Genomic DNA, 18,625 nt, shown 5'->3' on the forward strand with positions numbered 1-18,625 from the left:
CGTCCGTGTCGTCAGAATTTAGGTACCTCCGCTCCTTCTGGCCATTTTTTAGCTATGGCTTTGAGTCTCGCCTTGTTCTTCTAAATGGTTTATTGAAGGTTAGTTAGCTGCGAAATTTGCTACTTTCAAACAAGCATACGCAACTCACTGACTTATTCTATTAGTTTTTTTTCTTCAATTTATTCTCGATTTCTTGCATATTGGAGTTTGGTTTGAAGACATTATGAGTTTATTATTGGTACTTTTATCTATCTCTTTATATAAAACTAGTATATGCTCACGGCTCAATTAATTTTATGAAAACTAATTTAATAATCATTTTATCAGTACTTGAATTTGAAAACTGAAAAAAACTAAACTTGTGAAACTTAACATCTACAAGATATTTACAATAGGCATATATAGACCACATTTGTATTTGTTCTAAGTTTTCATCCTACTTTTTCTCTACTATAATTCTTTACTCTTTTCTTATATATTCTATCTATTTCTAAATATTTTTATTATAAATTATATTCAAATTTTAATTACAAAAATCAGGCAATTGTTTACTGAAACACATTCCGTACAATAAAAATACTTAAATAAAAAGACTATGAATAACTATTCAACTGATAAAACATTTTTTCTCGATCCAATAGATTAGCAATTTAGATTATCACGAGAATAAATAGGGAATCTTTATTGATTATTTTTATCGAAAAATAAATAAAAATGTCCATTAAGTAAGTTTAAGTTTCTCAATCTCATATATAATTATACTTCAACAAGTTACAATTTGTATATTTAATACTCCTAATAATTTTTTATTAAATAGATATATGAATATAGCTATAATTATGTATAAAAATAAGATTATAATATAGTAAAATTAATCCCAACTAATAACTATAACTATAACCTCCATCACAATATTGCCTCCCTAATAGACTAAACCCTAAAGTGACGCCTCTACATCACCGCCGTCCACTGCTGCACTCACCCATTCCCATCTCTCCCTCTTACCGCCTCACCCACGTTGCCTCCGCCGCGCACCACATCCTCTTCTCTCCCCTTTACCGCCTCACCCACCTCGCCGTCGCGCTCATATTCTTCCGCCTACCTGCTTCGTCCGCTTAGTTGTTATGCGTGGCGAAATTTCTTTGTTCGATTTCTTGGGTGATTAGGTATTCAGGTTTGATTTGATTTATTTTGTTGAATTCTTGTTTGCATTTTATAGTAGGAGTAATGTATTTGTAGAGTTTTGAAACTTATTTGGGAAGCTCCATTGCAGCAACACAACTTTCAAAAAAAGTGAAACTTCATTGTAATAGAGTCCATATATTTTTACTTCAGCAAATTTATTTATTTATCAATCTATTTTTCCATTTTATCTCAAAAAGGCCACAAAAGTCTTTTCATCCATAAGAAATAGTAGGTTCTTTTAGTCGATTTTGTTATGTGAATCTGTTTTGTTCGACCTTTTCCCGCAAACTGCAATTCTAATGCTACTTATCCAAGAGTCCCACCCAACTACTTCAGATGAATTACTACATGAATGGCCTCTGTTAAGTTATTTTTCATTTTCCTTTGACAAATGCCCAAATCACCCAGCTGAGGGGGAGCAGAAACAACATACAGAGGTACCCTTCAACAGGAATCTGTAAGATGACTTCATGATTATAGGATAAGATCACATTTTTAATTTAAGTAATTGTTTAAGCACGTGAATCATTCTGAAAGTCTTTCCACATATACATTCTAAAAAGATATTCTCACTACTTATCTTGACAAGTCTGAACTATTATTTTTGGCACACTTATTGGGTTGATTTAAATTTATGAATGGAATTGCACCAGTGTTTGGTTATAAACAAGTTAAACATGAGTTTCTTCCGAACAAGACGACAACAGCGTGCTAGATTTCGGTGCTTTACTTGGCTGAGTACATAGACTTTGGACTTGAATTTCTTCTCTCCCTGACAGCTTTGACTTTCTTAACAGCTGCCTTTTGAGCTTTCCTTGAAAGCAAAGACAAATCCATCTTCTAATAAGTTGTTTCTTTTAGCATACTGTTCTTATTCTTATGCAAAGAAGAAAAAAGATTTTCAAACTCCGTGATTTATGCCTGTATATTCCATTGCTTCCCTCAAGTTTCAGTAGTTGTTCATGTTTTAACTGTCTGTAGTCCTGCATGCTTCGTTTTGGTCATCTTTGAGATATTTAAAGAGCTCTTCCTGTACTCTTATTCTCTGATATTGCCTTTTGGTTTTTCCATCTCTCCAATGCTAGAGTGGGACGCTTTGCTTCCACAACAACAAGTTGAACTGAAAAATTGGGAATTATCCTGCAAAAACATACTAGAATAACAAGATGATGCTTCTTGGCATGAGTTTTAATGGTTTGACATGGATTTTGACCTTTCAGTTTTTCATGTATGTTCTTGCAGCTATGGTGGGGCTCTCGCTAGGGGAGCAAACATTTATAAAAGGTGGGATTTATCAGGATTTACGTACTGATGGTAGGAAAAGACTAACGTACTCGCCCATTTTTGTTGAAACTGGTATCATTCCTCAGGTACAGTTAGTTTGAGCTTTTGAGGCGTTCTTCAATACATTTAGTAGATTACATGTTTACTTATATATTCTTTCATGTTAAAAAGGCAAGTGGCTCAGCAAGAGTGAAGCTGGGGGCAACAGATGTTATTGCCAGTGTAAACGTTTTTTGGTGTCTTGGAACTCTTGTTTTATGCCATTTTATCTCTGGATTTTCTGACACGCTTGAATTTTGTCCATCCTATATTTTATTACAGGCTGAGCTTGGAAAGCCAAATCCGTCGTATCCCGACAAAGGAAAAGTTTCCATACATGTTGACTGCAGTCCGACTGCTGAACCATCTTTTGAGGTTTATGAAATGTCATTTCTTTCTAACGTGTGAATGGGTTTGTGTGCTGGTTTGTTAGACCATCCACAATAGGCGCCCAGCGACCGCCCAGCCGAGCGCCGGCGCTGGGCGGTTCGCTGGGCGGTCTATTGCAGCCGCCCAGCGGCTGAGTGGAGAGAGAAACCGCGCAGCGCTGGGCGGTGGCGTGGCGCTCGGCGGTCGGCTGGGCGGTCCGTTCGGCGCTATTGCAGCTCCCGGATCGCCCAGCGCACCGCACAGCGCGAAATTTAAATTTTTTTTTTTCCGAAACACTATATATACGCGCTTTGCTCGGCATTTTCATTCGCACCACTTGTTTTAACGAGTACTCTCTCTATCTTAATTTCTGTTCAAGATCAACAACGCAAAATGAGTAACGCTGGTGGTAGTAGTGGTGGTAACGGAGGGGATGCTGAGGAGTACGAACGTCGTATGGCCGAGGCGTTGGACGCCTATACGACCAACGCGATAAACCAATGGATGGAAAGTGCCTTGCAGCCGGCGATACCTCGACCTCCCCACGTGGTCCACCGCCGCAGTGTGATTGATCGGGATCACGTAGCTGCACATCAGCGCCTATACGAAGACTACTTCGCACAGGAGCCTCGGTTCACCGCCAACCTTTTCAGGCGTCGTTTTAGGATGACCAGGGACCTGTTTATGCGTATTGTCAACGCTTTGGAGTCTCGATATCTGTATTTCCGCTTCAGACACGATGCGTCTGGCAGACCCGGCCACACACCTATTCAAAAGTGCACTGCGGCAATCCGGCAGTTGGCCTACGGAGGCGCGGCAGACATGTGGGACGTGTATCTCCACATCGGTGAGACGACTGCCCTGCAATGTCTGAAGAATTTCTGTCTGGGAGTGATAGAAGTATTCGGTGATCAGTATCTGCGAAAGCCTACCCCCGAAGACTGCCAAGATCTGTTGCGGATGCACGGGAGTCAGCATGGGTTCCCGGGTATGTTAGGCAACATTGATTGTATGCATTGGGAGTGGAAGAACTGTCTCACAGCCTGGAAGGGGTTCTACACGTCCGGCTACAAGGGAAAGAATCCCACGATGATCCTGGAGGCCGTAGCTGATTACCGGCTTTGGATTTGGCACGCGTATTTTGGGATAGCTGGTTCGAACAACGACCTCAACGTCCTCAACTCGTCGCCACTTTTCAACGAGCAGTGTCAGGGCGTCGGTCCGGCCATCAGTTTTGTCGCCAACGGCAGCCAACATGATATGGGCTACTACTTGGCGGATGGGATATACCCTAGGTGGCCCGTCTTTGTGAAGACGATCCGATGCCCAGGAGATGAGAAGAAGGCCTACTTTGCGGCACGGCAGGAGTCGGCGCGCAAGGACGTGGAGCGCGCATTTGGTGTGCTCCAGTCTCGATGGGGGGCAATTAAGGGTCCAACGCGTATGTGGGATGTCCAATGCATTGCTGACATCATGTACGCATGTATTATCATGCACAACATGATTGTCGAAGATGAAGGTGGCGAACTGACCAATTGGGTCAACGACGAAAATGAAGCCGGTCCAAGCCACGGCGTGGCCGCCCCCAACGTACGGAGTGGGGTACCTAACGATGAAGCCGGCCTCTTACAAGCACATGCCGACATGCGCCAAACGGCGGCTCATATTCGACTCCAAAAGGATTTAATTGAAGAGTTATGGGCACGGAGGATTGACCGCCGTTAGTTTTTTTTAATTATGTAATTTTTTTTAATTAATGTACTTTTTAAATTTTATTAATATTAGTGAATTTTCTCGTTTTTGTGTCGTAAATTAAATTTCGCATATTGTGTGATTGTTAATTATTTCATTTTGTATATATTTGTTAATAGTGATGTGGATATTATGTGGCTGGGCTATGGCTAGGCTATTGCTGGGCTATTTACTTGTTTTGATGATGTGGCAGGAGGATTTTTAGTGCTGCTGATGTGGCAGTGGCTGAGCTATTGCTGGGCTATTGCTGGGCTATTCCTATTGTGGATGGTCTTATTGGAATCTCAAATACTTACATAACCAAGAATATTTTGGGAATATGGCAATATGCGCCTTGTCATTGGGTGATTGATACACCATATTAATATTTGGAGAACTACGGAATAATAATTGTCATTCGTTTTCCCTAACAACCAAATCAAGGCAACCTAGATAGCTAGTGTAGCTAACAAATGGAGTAGTACTATCATATGTTTCAACTTTCAAACGTGCAATGTTAAAACTTAAAAGTAGAGTAAAATGTCAAGGCGGTTTTTATTAGTGCACGAAATATATTAATGCTTGGCCAATGGAGTAACTATTTTGAAACTATTTTGAAGACTTAAATAATTAAATTATGAATATGATTGTAACCACTGCAGTTATAGCCAATTATTGTAAAATTTTAGTTAATTATTATACAATATTTTCTTTTGAAGGCTTCTTTTTTTGCTATTTTTTAGTATTTTTTATTGTTTTGCTTGCCCATCAGTCATTAATATCTTAAATTAAAAATTCAACCACATATAATGAATTAAATTAACTAACATATAATCACATAAGTATCTCTCACTCTTAGGGGTGGGGATTCGGTCGGTTCGGTTTCGAACGAACCGATTAGTCGGTTAACCGAATCCCATTTTTTCCAAAATCTAGAACCGGAACCGCACCCTTTGTCGGTTCGGTTCCTCGAGGAACCGATCGGTTCGGTCTTCGGTTCCACCGAAGGAACCGAACTCAAGTGCAATACAAATACATTCAGTAAAAATAAAAAACACACGTATAAATCCCTCACACTAATTACCTCCTTCACTAATCTATCTCACCAACAATAATTCCTAATCTGTGCAACATAAGTTAAATAATTTAAATATAACATATACATTAGATAATTCTTAATCTGCTAAATTGTTGCATGTCTGCATATTGCGAAGCATTAGACATGTAGTAAATTTCGGAGAGCAGCATGAATGAAGAGAAAAGAAGAACATACCTTCAATCCGAGCAACAACGTGGAGAGGAGAGGAGAGAAGCAATGGCGTGGAGGTTTCTAATTGTTACTTTATTAAAACCAAAACAACCAAAAGCAAATAGTGTACTGGGAGCCCATCGCTGAGCGCTACAACGAGGCCAAGCCATCGTCCGCCTACAAGCGCCATAGGGAGCAGCTCCGCAAGCCCTGGGATCAGGTGAAGAAGCAGGTCAATTTGTTCTCGGCGGAGTAGGAGAAGTGCTTGAGGGAGCAGGGCAGCGGCGAAAGTTTGACTAATGTGCGTGATAGAGCGCTTGCGTCGTACATTTCATTGTACGGCGATTTCAAGCATTACAACTCCTGGCTCATCTTGAAGGACAAGCAGAAGTTCCAATGAGAGATTCTGCCCCTATCGGCTGCGGCGAAGAGGACGAAGAACACCGCCGCCGGTGATTATAAGAGCAGCGAAAACGGCGCACATCCGATGGACCTCAACCAGCCGATGTACGAGGATGAGAGTTCCGGCACACCGATGTCCTCCCGGCGTCCCATTGGCAGCAAGGCTGCCAAGAACAAGGGCAAGGCGAAGACAACATCCTCACAAGCCGCAGCCCCGCCCCCGACTTCGACTGTGGGACATGCCTACGCGGAGTTGGTGGCGGCTGCCAACCGGGGGACATTGTTGGACACGCACCACGCCCTCATACAGTGCGAGGACCCGGACAAAGCTGAATACCTCAAGTGGATGATCGATGATCTGCGCCGCAAGCTGGGAATGAACTAGTAAGGTAGGATTTGTGAACTTGTTTTTTATTTCTAACTCTTGTAACTTTTTTTTAATTATTAATGTAGGATTTATCTTTAATCGTAGTATTTTTTTTATTATAATTTTGCATGACATATTTGAAAACATAAAAAATTAATTAATAAAATAATAGTGAAAACTATAGGGCGGATCTTTGAGCGTTTCACTACAGATGGAAAGGTATGAGGATAGAATGCTGATGTGACGGAGCATAAGACGTCCTAGTCCTCTAGGGCGGACTACATGTCACTCTAACGTGGATGCTCTCAATTACAGTATAACATCAGGCGCATTGGGATTTAGGTAAGATGTGATCCGTCAGTTTCACTTTTTGACTTTTTAACTATCTTTTTCTAATAAAATCCGACTTCAGTCGCTTAAGCTACTATCCATTTCGTAATTAGCAATAGCTTAATTAGAGCAGCAATTACAATTAGTGGTGAGATAAATCTGGACCGTTGGCTTCATTATCTCGAGCAATCTCTTAATACTGACGGTCAACATTGTACGGCTGCATAAGAGCTGTTCCTGCAACTACCAACACAGGATTATTGCTCGCTCATTAATGTATTAACTAAATCACAGATTAAAGTCGCTGGCTTTCCAGGCTGGATTTTATACAATGGTGGGCCCACAACACTAAATACAATGCTTCTTCTTAATACGAAGTGACCATTATAACCCAACTCTATTTTCTAATTATGGAAGAAGAGGATTTTATTTTAAAATTTTCCTAAGGATAATGTTTTCATGGAAAATCAATTGTATATCATAACATTATTTATGTGAACTAATTTTTAGAGATATTATTTAAATTATAATCAATATGCATAATTTTGTCTAACAACTAAGGTAAGATTTCCTTAAATTAATTAATTATTAAAGTGACAAGAAGTACTAATCTATCCTAATCTAAAGTGTAAGTTGAATGAATAAGACTTTGATATCTTTTTTTGAAGGAAAATGGAAAGATGGAGTGACTTTTGTCCAAAAATATTTTTTGAAAACAAAAATATTTGGACAAATAATGGTTTAATAAAATGCTAGCTTCTTGAAGAAGTTTTAAAACACAGTAAATAGTGCACTACCATTAATTTTTTATAATTAAGTTAATAAATTTATATATTAATTAGCCTTATATTTGGGTTAATAAATTTATATATTAATTAGCCTTAGTTTGCCTTCTATTTATTTAAGTTAAAACTGAGATTTAATCCTTTATTTCAATATTTTTTCTCCGAATTAATTCATGAGCTAAACGACAACACAAATATGTAATGTTTGCAATTTTCATCCTATATTTACTCAATTAAAATTTTTTATTCTTATAAATTTATTTGCCTCCAATTAATTGAAAAATACTAAGTTTATAAATTAAACTAGGGTATCAGATGATAATTAAATCTAACTTATAAAGTTGGTACTTTTTAACATAAAGAGTAGTGTAAATTGTCACATTATTCAAAACAAATAAGATGCATAAAATATTAACGTTATTTTAAGTGATAATTTACTTTTTATATGTATATGTGGCTGGAAGTAAGAAATTTATTGTTTTCAATAAAAAAAATTCATTAGTCTTTGGTCATGTATATCAAGTTATGTCATGTTCTGAAATTAAACAGAAGAAATAAGTAGTCAACTAAAATGTGATTATTGGATAATACGAATTTTCTAACTTGATTTCTCAAAGAAGTTTAAAATTTTTATGATTTAAATTATTCATATATTTAATGTGGGTATGTTTAATATTCCATATATATTTTTCAATTTTTTTCAAAATCAAGCTATTAAATTTATATATTAATTTACCTTTTATTGGATTAATGATTTGTATAGCACTGTCAATAATCATCTTTACTCACACATATTTTATTTATTTTATATCTTATTTTAATTAACTTATATTCTTTGATCATTAGTCACACATTTTCTTTTTGTCATTAATTTTATTATTTTTACTCCACTTAGATTATAAATTAAAATTGCATAAATGTTTTATTCATTAGGAAATAGTAAATTCTTCATTTAGAGTGAGACAAAATAAGTACATTTCTATTTTTTAAAATCTTTACATTGCTTCTTTGAATTCTTAGTTTCTATATATTTATTATATTTTGAATTTATTTTGTGAAACTCTTATGTCCCGTGCATAGCTCGGGTGTAAATACTAGTAATTTCATAACTGAGAACATAATAGTAGTAATTATTGTTATTACTACTATTGTTACGTTAAGATTTATATATTACTGTATGTTATAAAATGAGAAAATAATAATAATTATTATTACAATAATTTAATTCTAAAAATGTCACAATTTGTTTTGTCAGTCAAAAATTTCACAATTTCATTTTGAGGAAACATTTTTTTGGTCCACGAACTTTGCCAAAGTATTATTTTAGGTCCGTGAACTTTGAAAATATCATTTGAGGTCCGTCAACTATGAGTTAATATCATTTGGAGTACTTTTTTACTATTTTCAAGTTTTTATGGACGAAAATACTCTCAATACCTTGAAGGGTACATATTTTTAATTAACTTATCACATACTCATATTTTTTTATAGATATCTTCACTATATATTTTTGACGAATTTTCTAAATATAATTTGGCCTTCAAAATTATCACTTAATTTTGTGACAGGCAAGAACAGTTCCATCAATTTTTATAATTAAAGAATTTAAAAATATTTTCGAGGTATGGATACTCGTAAATATTAAGGTCACGGTCAATAGACGATACTTGGATATTGATATATTATTTAAAAATAATATCAATATTCAATTATCGTTTATTGACTGTGACATTAATTTTTACGAGTATTCATATCGTAAAAACATTTTGAAAATTTTTAATTATAAAAAGTTGAAGAAGGAACTTTTCTTACACGTCACAAAATTAAGAGATTGGTGGTTAAATTATATTTAGAAAATGCATCAAAAATATATATAGTAAAGATATTTATAAAAAATGTGAGAATGTAATAAGTTTACTAAAAATATATACCTTTCAAGGTATTGAGGGTATTTTCGTCCATAAAAACTTGGAAATAGTAAAAAAGTATTTCGAATGATACTAACTCAAGTTGAAGGACCTCAAATGATATTTTCAAAGATCACGGACCTAAAATAATATTTTGACAAAATTTGTGGAAAAAAAAATGTTCCCTCTTTCATTTTTTGGAAAACAATCATTATCAGTACATCGAGCTATTTTTCTTTGTTTTCACTATTAATCTAACTACCTATTTTTCTCTACATAATGTATTATTTCAATTATTTTTATCTCTCTACTTATCAATATTTATTGCTAATACTTTCTGTTAAATTTTTGTTTGATACCTTTTCAAATACGTACTACTATTAAACTGTCATTACGTTAAGAATCTCCAAATATATACTGGTAACTTAATTAGTCAAATATTAATACTCTTCGATAGTGTCAACAAAACACATCCTTAAGTCCATATACTTTGATTGTTTATTTCAATAGGTCCTTATACAATTTTTTCGTTTTAGTAAATCCTTATACTTTTATATTCGATATATTTCAATCCTTATTTGACGAACTATTAACTTTTCCGTTATTAAATAAAAAATCATATATTAATTATTTGAATATATTTCACTTAATATCCTAGTTGGAAAATATAAACATAATTAAATATAAAAAAATTTATAAAAATAAAAAAACTAAAGAATTCCAAATCGTTAAAAGAACTTTGTTGTTTGATTATTTGAAGTTCGAATATTAATTTATACTATTTGGTTCCAAATAAATTAGTAGTCGAACTTCAAATAATCAAACAACAAATTTCTTTTAACGATTTGGAATTCTTTAGTTTTTTATTTTTTATATTTATGTTATGTTCATATTTTTCAACTAGGATATTAGGTGGAATATATTTAAATAATTAACATATGATGTGTTATTTTATAACGAAAAAGTTAACGGTTCCGTCAAATAAGGATTGGAATATATCGAATATAAAAGTACAAGAACTTACTAAAACGAAAAAATTATATAAGGACCTACTGAAATAAACCATCAAAGTACAAGTACTTAAGAATGTGTTTTACCTATATATCTTCAAAGGTTGTACTCATCTTCATGCATTAGTTAATAAATTTATTAAGGCATCCCCCATTATTATTTCATTATTATATGTTGTATTGCACATTTACACTTAATTTAGCGCACACGTATCATAAAATGCACATGCACTGTTTATATATGAATAATTCAATCTAACATTTATTGGGAGTGTATTAAATAAGAATACCATGTACTTCAAATTTTGTTAAATCCACTTTAAAGCAATAAATGAATCAAACAGAATGTGCATCCTATTTACAATCGCTCATTATCCACCATAATTTTGATCTAAATCTCAATTCTTTTCCATAATGTAGAGAAAAACCACTAGTAAATTCAAATACTACATCAATCCATTAGCATCATATCTGTTTGAGAAAATTTTCTAATCTATATACATACATGTACATTAATGAGAATAATGAGATGACTCAAATCCTAAATTTATTGGTTGAATGAAATATTTCTTATTAGTTAAGATGAGCTTTGCCATATCTATATTTTTTTGCTAACTAGGAAAATATATTTTCTCAATTCTAAATTTCATATCGTAGACAAAATAAAACATACTAGTAAAATATCCCACATGCTACAAAATGAGCTTTGCTGTATCCAATATACTAGTACTACTACTTGTTTAGTTAACTGGGAAAATAATTTTCTCAATTCTAAATTTCATATCATAGACAGAATCAAACAGATTAAATAACACACCTGCTACAAAATGATAGACAACATAATTAACATGCATGGGACAGTCTCGCACTTGTCTCATCTACATACATACACATATACTCCATCCATCCCCAAAGAATATATACATTGGCTTCGGTACGAGTTTTAATACATGATTGGTAAAGTAAGAGAGAGGTAGGGAGAAAAAATAATTAAAATATTGTTAGTGGAGAATGAGTCTCATCTCATTAGAGTGAAAAAGTTTCCAAAATTGGAAAGTGTATATTTTTGTAGGATGAGCTAAAAAGGAAAGAGTGCATATTCACAAAGAGAGAGTAATTTGCACTTATTATAAAAGTAAAAATTTTTTAAAAACATAAGGAAATTATTTTATCCAAACTTTTGCAATGAAGATTCCGAAGTGAATAGTCGTGAGCGCTACTATAAGGGTGTCCACTATGGGGTCCGCGGGTTGGGGCGGAGGGCGGGCGGTCCATAGTGGCGGAGGTGTCCGCCCACGGGGCGGACGACGAATTTTGGGCGGTGGGCGGCGGACGACGGATAGGCGAGTTTGGGGCGAGGACGCGGCGACTCCGGGGTGGACGCGGCGGATAGGCGGGGCGCCTATAATGGAGCGGTGGGCGGACACGGCGGTAGGGCGGCGAATTTTTTAATTTTAATTTTAATTTTAAGTTTAATTCTAATTTCTTCACGTATAGTCGTTTTCTTCTAATTACGTATAGTCCGATAAATTTATTCATAATTGCTTGAAATATTAAAATAAAAATTTTGGGGCTATTGGTGTCCACCATAGTGGGCGGAAACAAAATTTTGGGGCTATGGACAAAAAAACTGAGGCTATGGACAAAAACTGGGGCAGAGCTATTGGGCGTGTCCGCCTTATAGTGGACGCTCTAACGAACAACTAAGTCAGAATAGCACAATATATGGTAGCACATGGCTGCGATCATTTGTTAGTAAGCCAATTTAGTTTTTGTTAAGGAAGAAGTTCCTCAACTTCACGATTTTGCAAGAACTAGAGTTTGGGGGAAGGTGCGGACGAGAGAGAGAAGAATAGAGAGATTGAGAGGAAGTAGTTTATTTCTTGAATTAATGAACTAAAGAACAATGTCCACTATTTATAATAGTGGATACTAACTTAATGAGCAAGACAAAAGATATGAAAAAGATATGTCAATCTATAATTAACTAACTAAATAATAATAATAATAATAGTAATCGTATCAACTCCCCCACGGTTGAAATCCACCTTGTCCTCAAGGTGGGCACCATGAAGCAACGATGAGTGTCGAGGAATCCTCCTGGGTCAAACATACACCGAATAGTTGAGCGTCTCCCTGTATCAATGCGTCCATGAATGCTCAAGCATAGAGTGTCATTTTGCGGAGGAATCAACCGGGCATCGGCGTCGAGCGATGTTGATCGATGATTCATACTTGCGACAACCCTAACATGAGATGAATCACTCAATAATTTCCGCGATGCGTTGTCCACAATGGAACTACCCAAACCAATCTGGACTTGGGGAATCTTGAATCGAGAAGCATTCAATTGTCGCGCGCACTGAATCTCGATGCAACCGTGAACCGGTTTCTCTTTGCGTGCGGAATCCAGACTGGACTTCTCTATCTTCTCAACCTTTTCAACTCCACTAAAACGAGAAGAAGAATGTAGAATCTTCTCCGAATAATCATCAAATCCTTCCTCGACTCGATCACAGTCAAGAATCACAATCTCTTTCTTATTGCACTCTAGAACATTCCCAACTGAAGTCTTGGACAGAGCATACGGCGACTCGAGGGCAGTATCGGGAAGCAACGCAAAGGGTGGTGGTGTTGTACTCGACTGCTGCGGCGGAGTCAATGAATCGTAGGGGACTAAATCCGACGGCCCCGGCGAAGCCTTGCTATTTCCTGATGGAGGAAGGTGCTGAACGAGGTCCCCAAACCCAAAAATTTGAGAGCCGTAGGGCTGCGCAGGTTCAGGCAGCTCTGGAGGAAGCATGTTGTCGATGCGTCGGTCGGCTGCAACAAGGCGAGACTCCATCCTGTAGCACGCTTCCAACAATTGTTGAAGTTGTGTGAGAGTCGGATGTGCCGTGGTGGTGGTTGGACAAGGTGGCTGTGGCGCAGGCTGATTCCATCCTGAGTTATGGTTTGGGGGCAGCGGATGATCGTATGCCGAGACCTCGTGGAAGGGGCGTTGTCCCGGTGTCTCCCAGTAGGCAGGTGGATCCCAGCTAGTGGGTTGTCTGAGCGCGGTGTGGTGTGGCTGCTGAGGCGGTTGATAAGGCTGAGAGTATCCATGCTGCGTGCACAACCTTGGCGGGTCCCAACAAGAGGGCGGTGGTGGCGAGTACAAATCTGGCTCGTAGGAAGATGGTTGCTGATACGCAGTTTCCTGGCGCAGCCATGGCGGGTCCCAGGAAGTGGGTTGACGGGCTTGGTAGGGATGGTGTTGTGGGTGGAGTCTCCCATCCTGTGGATATGGATATGATGGTTGTTGATCTAACGCTCTGTTCGGATGGAGCAGGGGTTGAGATACGGGCTGCCATGGGTGGTAATCCGCCTGCCGGAGTTGATATCCGGTGTAGCTGTACGACATGTAGACAACGATTCGGGGGAAGAGCTCACGATGAAAGCACCAATTGTTAAGGAAGAAGTTCCTCAACTTCACGATTTTGCAAGAACTAGAGTTTGGGGGAAGGTGCGGACGAGAGAGAGAGAAGAATAGAGAGATTGAGAGGAAGTAGTTTATTTCTTGAATTAATGAACTAAAGAACAATGTCCACTATTTATAATAGTGGATACTAACTTAATGAGCAAGACAAAAGATATGAAAAAGATATGTCAATCTATAATTAACTAACTAAATAATAATAATAATAGTAATCGTATCAGTTTTCGACAGCAACTATGAGTAAAAACTTGAAATAATATATTCATATATGGTTTAAAATAAGAAGAGTAACGGTGTTAAGTATTTTAGATGGAATGTATTGATTTGGAATACCATTTAAACTTTTTGTAAGTGATATGTAAACTTATAACATTTTGTATATTTGAAATATAGGTAAAACTTTTTGCATGTATGTTGTAATTACCCCGTAACTCAGTGAATCCCGTTTCGAGCTATGTGATGAGTGCGAGCTTTTATGTAGAGCCGATTAGGAGTCCTTCGCGGGTAGACGACAGTCGTAGAGGAGTGCAAATGAGACCTCAAGAGTATGTATTTACTAGTTCAAAACATGAAAATTTACATTTTGTATTCAGACCCTACATCAAAGACATATCTCGAATGATTAGATTCAACTGCCAAAGCACATCTGACTTCGTGCAGTTCTAATTGACACTCTTGATTTGTAGTTACAAGGGAAAATGTCACACACTTGATTTGTAGTTATACTAGTTTCTTTAGGGCAAATTGACGCCAAATTTGGACAATTGAAAAAATGTTGAAGTTATATAATTGGTTATTTTATAAAGTTGGTTATTTTATAAAGTTGCAGGACTAAAATTTAACCAAATTTTATGATTTTTTGCACAGATTTACAATCATTTACATATGAATATAAATAAATAAAGTATAACTAATCTAAAATACATAATTAGAGAACACAAATTTAGTTAACTAAAAGAACGATTTAATTCACTATAATTTAGTCCGTGAAATATTTAGTTCAATATATTGACGTTTTAGTTTACTCATATTTTCAAATTTGTATTATGAACTAAAACACTTTTATACTAAGCTATGAATCCTTTTGTATTATGAACTAAAACACTTTTATACTAAGCTATGAATCCTATATCACTACTCCATTGAGTATAAAGTATGCAGTAAGCAATAAGAATGAATTAGAAAAACATGAGATTTATTAATCTGGGTGGACTAAGAGCATCTCCAATAGCGGCGAGCGCACCGGCTCGCCGATTTTTAGCGCTCGTCGGTCCGTTCGCCGAACTATTGCAGCCGGCGAGCGCCAAATCGATGAGAAAAACGGCGAGCGCTCACCGATCGGCTGACCGCTATTGCAGGCTCCCGATCGGCGAGCGATCAGCGAGCGGAAATTTTAATTTTTTTTATTTAATATTTTTTTATGAAACTCATTTTTGGTTGTTTCTCTTTTATAGAGACATCCATGAATGTTTTGTGTTCCACTTTCGATGTGGGACAAACTCATTCTTGGTTGTTTCTCTTTTATAGAGACATCATTGAATGTTTTATGTTCCACTTTCGATGTGGGACAAACTCATTCTTGGTTGTTTCTCTTTTATAGAGATATCATTGACTGTTTTATGTTCCACTTTCGATGTGAGACAAACTTATTAATGAGGATGTTGTAATGTTATTTTACTTTTAATGAAGTGTATTTTTTTAATTAATGTAATTTTTTAAATTTTAATATTATTATTGAATTTTCTCGTATCTGTGTCGTAAATTAAATTCTGTATTTTATGTGATTGTTAATTATTTATTTTTTATAATTTTATTTATTGTGGCTAGGCTATGGCTGGGCTATTGCTTGTCCAGTTACTTGTCCTGATGATATGACATGAGAAGTTTTTAGTGGGTGGCAGGAGGAGTTTGTGGCTGAGCTATGGCTGGACTATGGCCGATCGATTATTATCGTGGATGCTCTAAAGAAGATAGGTTGAGTATGAAAATAATATTTAATGAATAAAAGAGTAGGAGGGGTATAAATGGGAATTCCCGAGACAGTCTGGTTCCCATAATCCACCTCCTTATCTTCTCTGCTCTCTCTCTCTCTCTCTCACACGAGCCGTGGCCACCACACCACGATGCGGCGAATCCTGAGCACCGCGATCGCCACTCTCCTTCTCCTTCTCCTTCTCCTTCTCCTCCTCGCAGACTCCGCCTCCAGCAACCCCGAATTCAACGAGGCCCCCGCATTCCGCAACGGCAAGTCCTGCTCCCCCAGGGAGGTGGTCCACATCGCCATGACCCTGGACTACTCCACCCCTTACCTCCGCGGGTCCATCGCCGCCGTCCTCTCCGTCCTCCAGCACTCCAGCTGCCCCGAGAACACCGTGTTCCACTTCCTGTCCATCCCCCTCCACCACCCCCTCCTCCGCTCCACCGTCTCCGCCACCTTCCCCTTCCTCCGCTTCCACCTCTACCCCTTCCGCCCCTCCATCGTCCTCCCCCTCATCTCCTCCTCCGTCCGCCAAGCCCTCGACCAGCCCCTCAACTACGCCCGCATCTACCTCCCCGATCTCCTCCCCCCCTCCCTCCCCCGCGTCATCTACCTCGACTCCGACCTCATCCTCGTCGACGACATTGCCAATCTATGGAATATCGACCTCCATTCCCACGTCCTCGGCGCTCCCCAATACTGCCACGCCAACTTCACCCACTACTTCACCCCCAAATTCTGGTCCACCCCCTCCCTCGGCGCCACCTTCCGCCGCCGCCGCCCCTGCTACTTCAACACCGGCGTCATGGTCATCGACCTCCTCAAATGGCGCCGCCACGGTTTCACCAGAAAACTCGAGCACTGGATGAGGATCCAGAAGCGCTACAGAATCTACGAGCTCGGCTCCCTCCCGCCCTTCCTCCTCGTCTTCGCCGGAAACGTCGCCCCCGTCGACCACCGCTGGAACCAGCACGGCCTCGGCGGCGACAATCTGCAGGGGCTATGCCGAGACCTCCACCCCGGTCCAGTCAGCCTGCTGCACTGGAGCGGCAAGGGGAAGCCCTGGCTCAGGCTCGACGCTAAAAGGCCTTGTACCTTGGATAATCTGTGGTCCCCATATGATTTGTTCAAGCACGAGATACTCATCTCCGATAGCTGAGCGCTGCCGCAGGGGATCGTAACCCATTGTTGTGAGTTGGAGACAGTGAGGCTTCGGTTTCGGACAAAAAAATATACGCTGACGCAGACGCAGACACGGAGAGGGGTAGTATCGGAATGCGTGAAATTGAGTGCCGTGGAATTCTTATTCTGCCTCTGCCTGCACATTTGTTTTTATTCATTTCTTCTGGGACTATTGGTCAAGCTAGAATCTGCGCCGTGGCTTGGTGTGGCGCCGCCGTGGCATCGGCATCGCTTGAATGATGCGGTGGCTTTGATTAGGACACTGGACACGTCACCATTTGTACACATTCTGTATATACGGCTGCAGTGTACGCGGATGAGAAGTGTTTGTACCTTTGTGACTACTTACCGAATTTTTTGCGTTCCTTATTAGTAGTAGTATGTTAAATCTTTATCAAAATTTATGAATAATTGTGATTATTTAATACGTAAGTATTTTATTGGTGTTAGCTAGTAATTTAAATCATCCTATCTGCTTTTGCTTTTGTTTATAATTTATTCCAACTCGTGACTTTTGTTAGTATCTTCTCTTTAGTTTATTTATGCCTACCCTATTTATTTGATTTGAGGTGTCGGTCGGGGTCGTTTCCGTAATTGGACATTGCTTCGTCTAATTAACTACTAGTACTACCTTAATATGTTATTTGATCTGACTTAAGAAAATGAAATTCATAATAGTACTGTATTTATATAGTATTAGTCGATTAGATTTATGTTAAAATGAAAACCCTCATTATTATAATGACAATGTATTATCAATCTTGTGCTGGCACTTGACACGTTATCTAATAATATTAGGGGCGCATCCAGCAATATTCATTTAGTAGGCGCTTCCATATTGCATGATAGTAATAGATATATTGCAATCTAGATTGTTGAGTATTGTATTATAGGCATAGAATATTTCAGTTGCAGTACATGTATAGACACATTGCTTTTGTATACGGTTATTTTGGATTAAGGCAATAATGCAATACTTAACAATCTACAATGCAATCCACGTATTACTAACATGCAATCTATAGAAATCTATCTAAAACGTTTACTATCATATTGTTGGATATGTCCATAATAATGCAGGATAGCATGTCACGTGGAAGCACGAGTTTGGTGGTACGTTATCACCCTAAAGATGGTGTCTCCATAACACACTCCTAGTGGATGATTATGATGAGATTGTTAAAAATTTAAATTTTAAATTAGAGCATCAGCAGTGGCGCGGAATTCCCGGCGGAATTCCCCGCGAAATTCCCAAAAACACCTTCTGCCACGTCATACGGACTTCCCACTGCACTGTCACATCATAAGGACTTCTCACTGCACAGTTTA

The 18,625-nt window shown here is 37.9% G+C and overlaps 2 protein-coding genes across 2 annotated transcripts; both read left to right on the plus strand.

Annotated features, from left to right (window-relative positions):
- LOC121800536 (exosome complex exonuclease RRP42-like) lies at positions 1-2,973 on the plus strand. Its single transcript, XM_042200095.1, has 4 exons — positions 1-22; positions 2,428-2,555; positions 2,641-2,691; positions 2,791-2,973. Exons 2-4 carry the CDS (start codon positions 2,430-2,432, stop codon positions 2,914-2,916), a joined length of 303 nt encoding a protein of 100 aa, XP_042056029.1. The 5' UTR covers positions 1-22; positions 2,428-2,429; the 3' UTR covers positions 2,917-2,973.
- A 13,098-nt stretch (positions 2,974-16,071) lies between these two features.
- On the plus strand, positions 16,072-17,745 carry LOC121801171 (probable galacturonosyltransferase-like 3). The gene has a single exon (XM_042200617.1). The coding sequence runs from the start codon at positions 16,260-16,262 to the stop codon at positions 17,271-17,273; it is 1,014 nt and encodes a 337-aa protein (XP_042056551.1). The 5' UTR covers positions 16,072-16,259; the 3' UTR covers positions 17,274-17,745.
- The last annotated feature ends 880 nt before the right edge of the window (positions 17,746-18,625 follow it).

The sequence above is a fragment of the Salvia splendens genome, chromosome 4 (assembly GCF_004379255.2).
Source record: "Salvia splendens isolate huo1 chromosome 4, SspV2, whole genome shotgun sequence".
Classification (NCBI taxonomy): domain Eukaryota; kingdom Viridiplantae; phylum Streptophyta; class Magnoliopsida; order Lamiales; family Lamiaceae; genus Salvia; species Salvia splendens.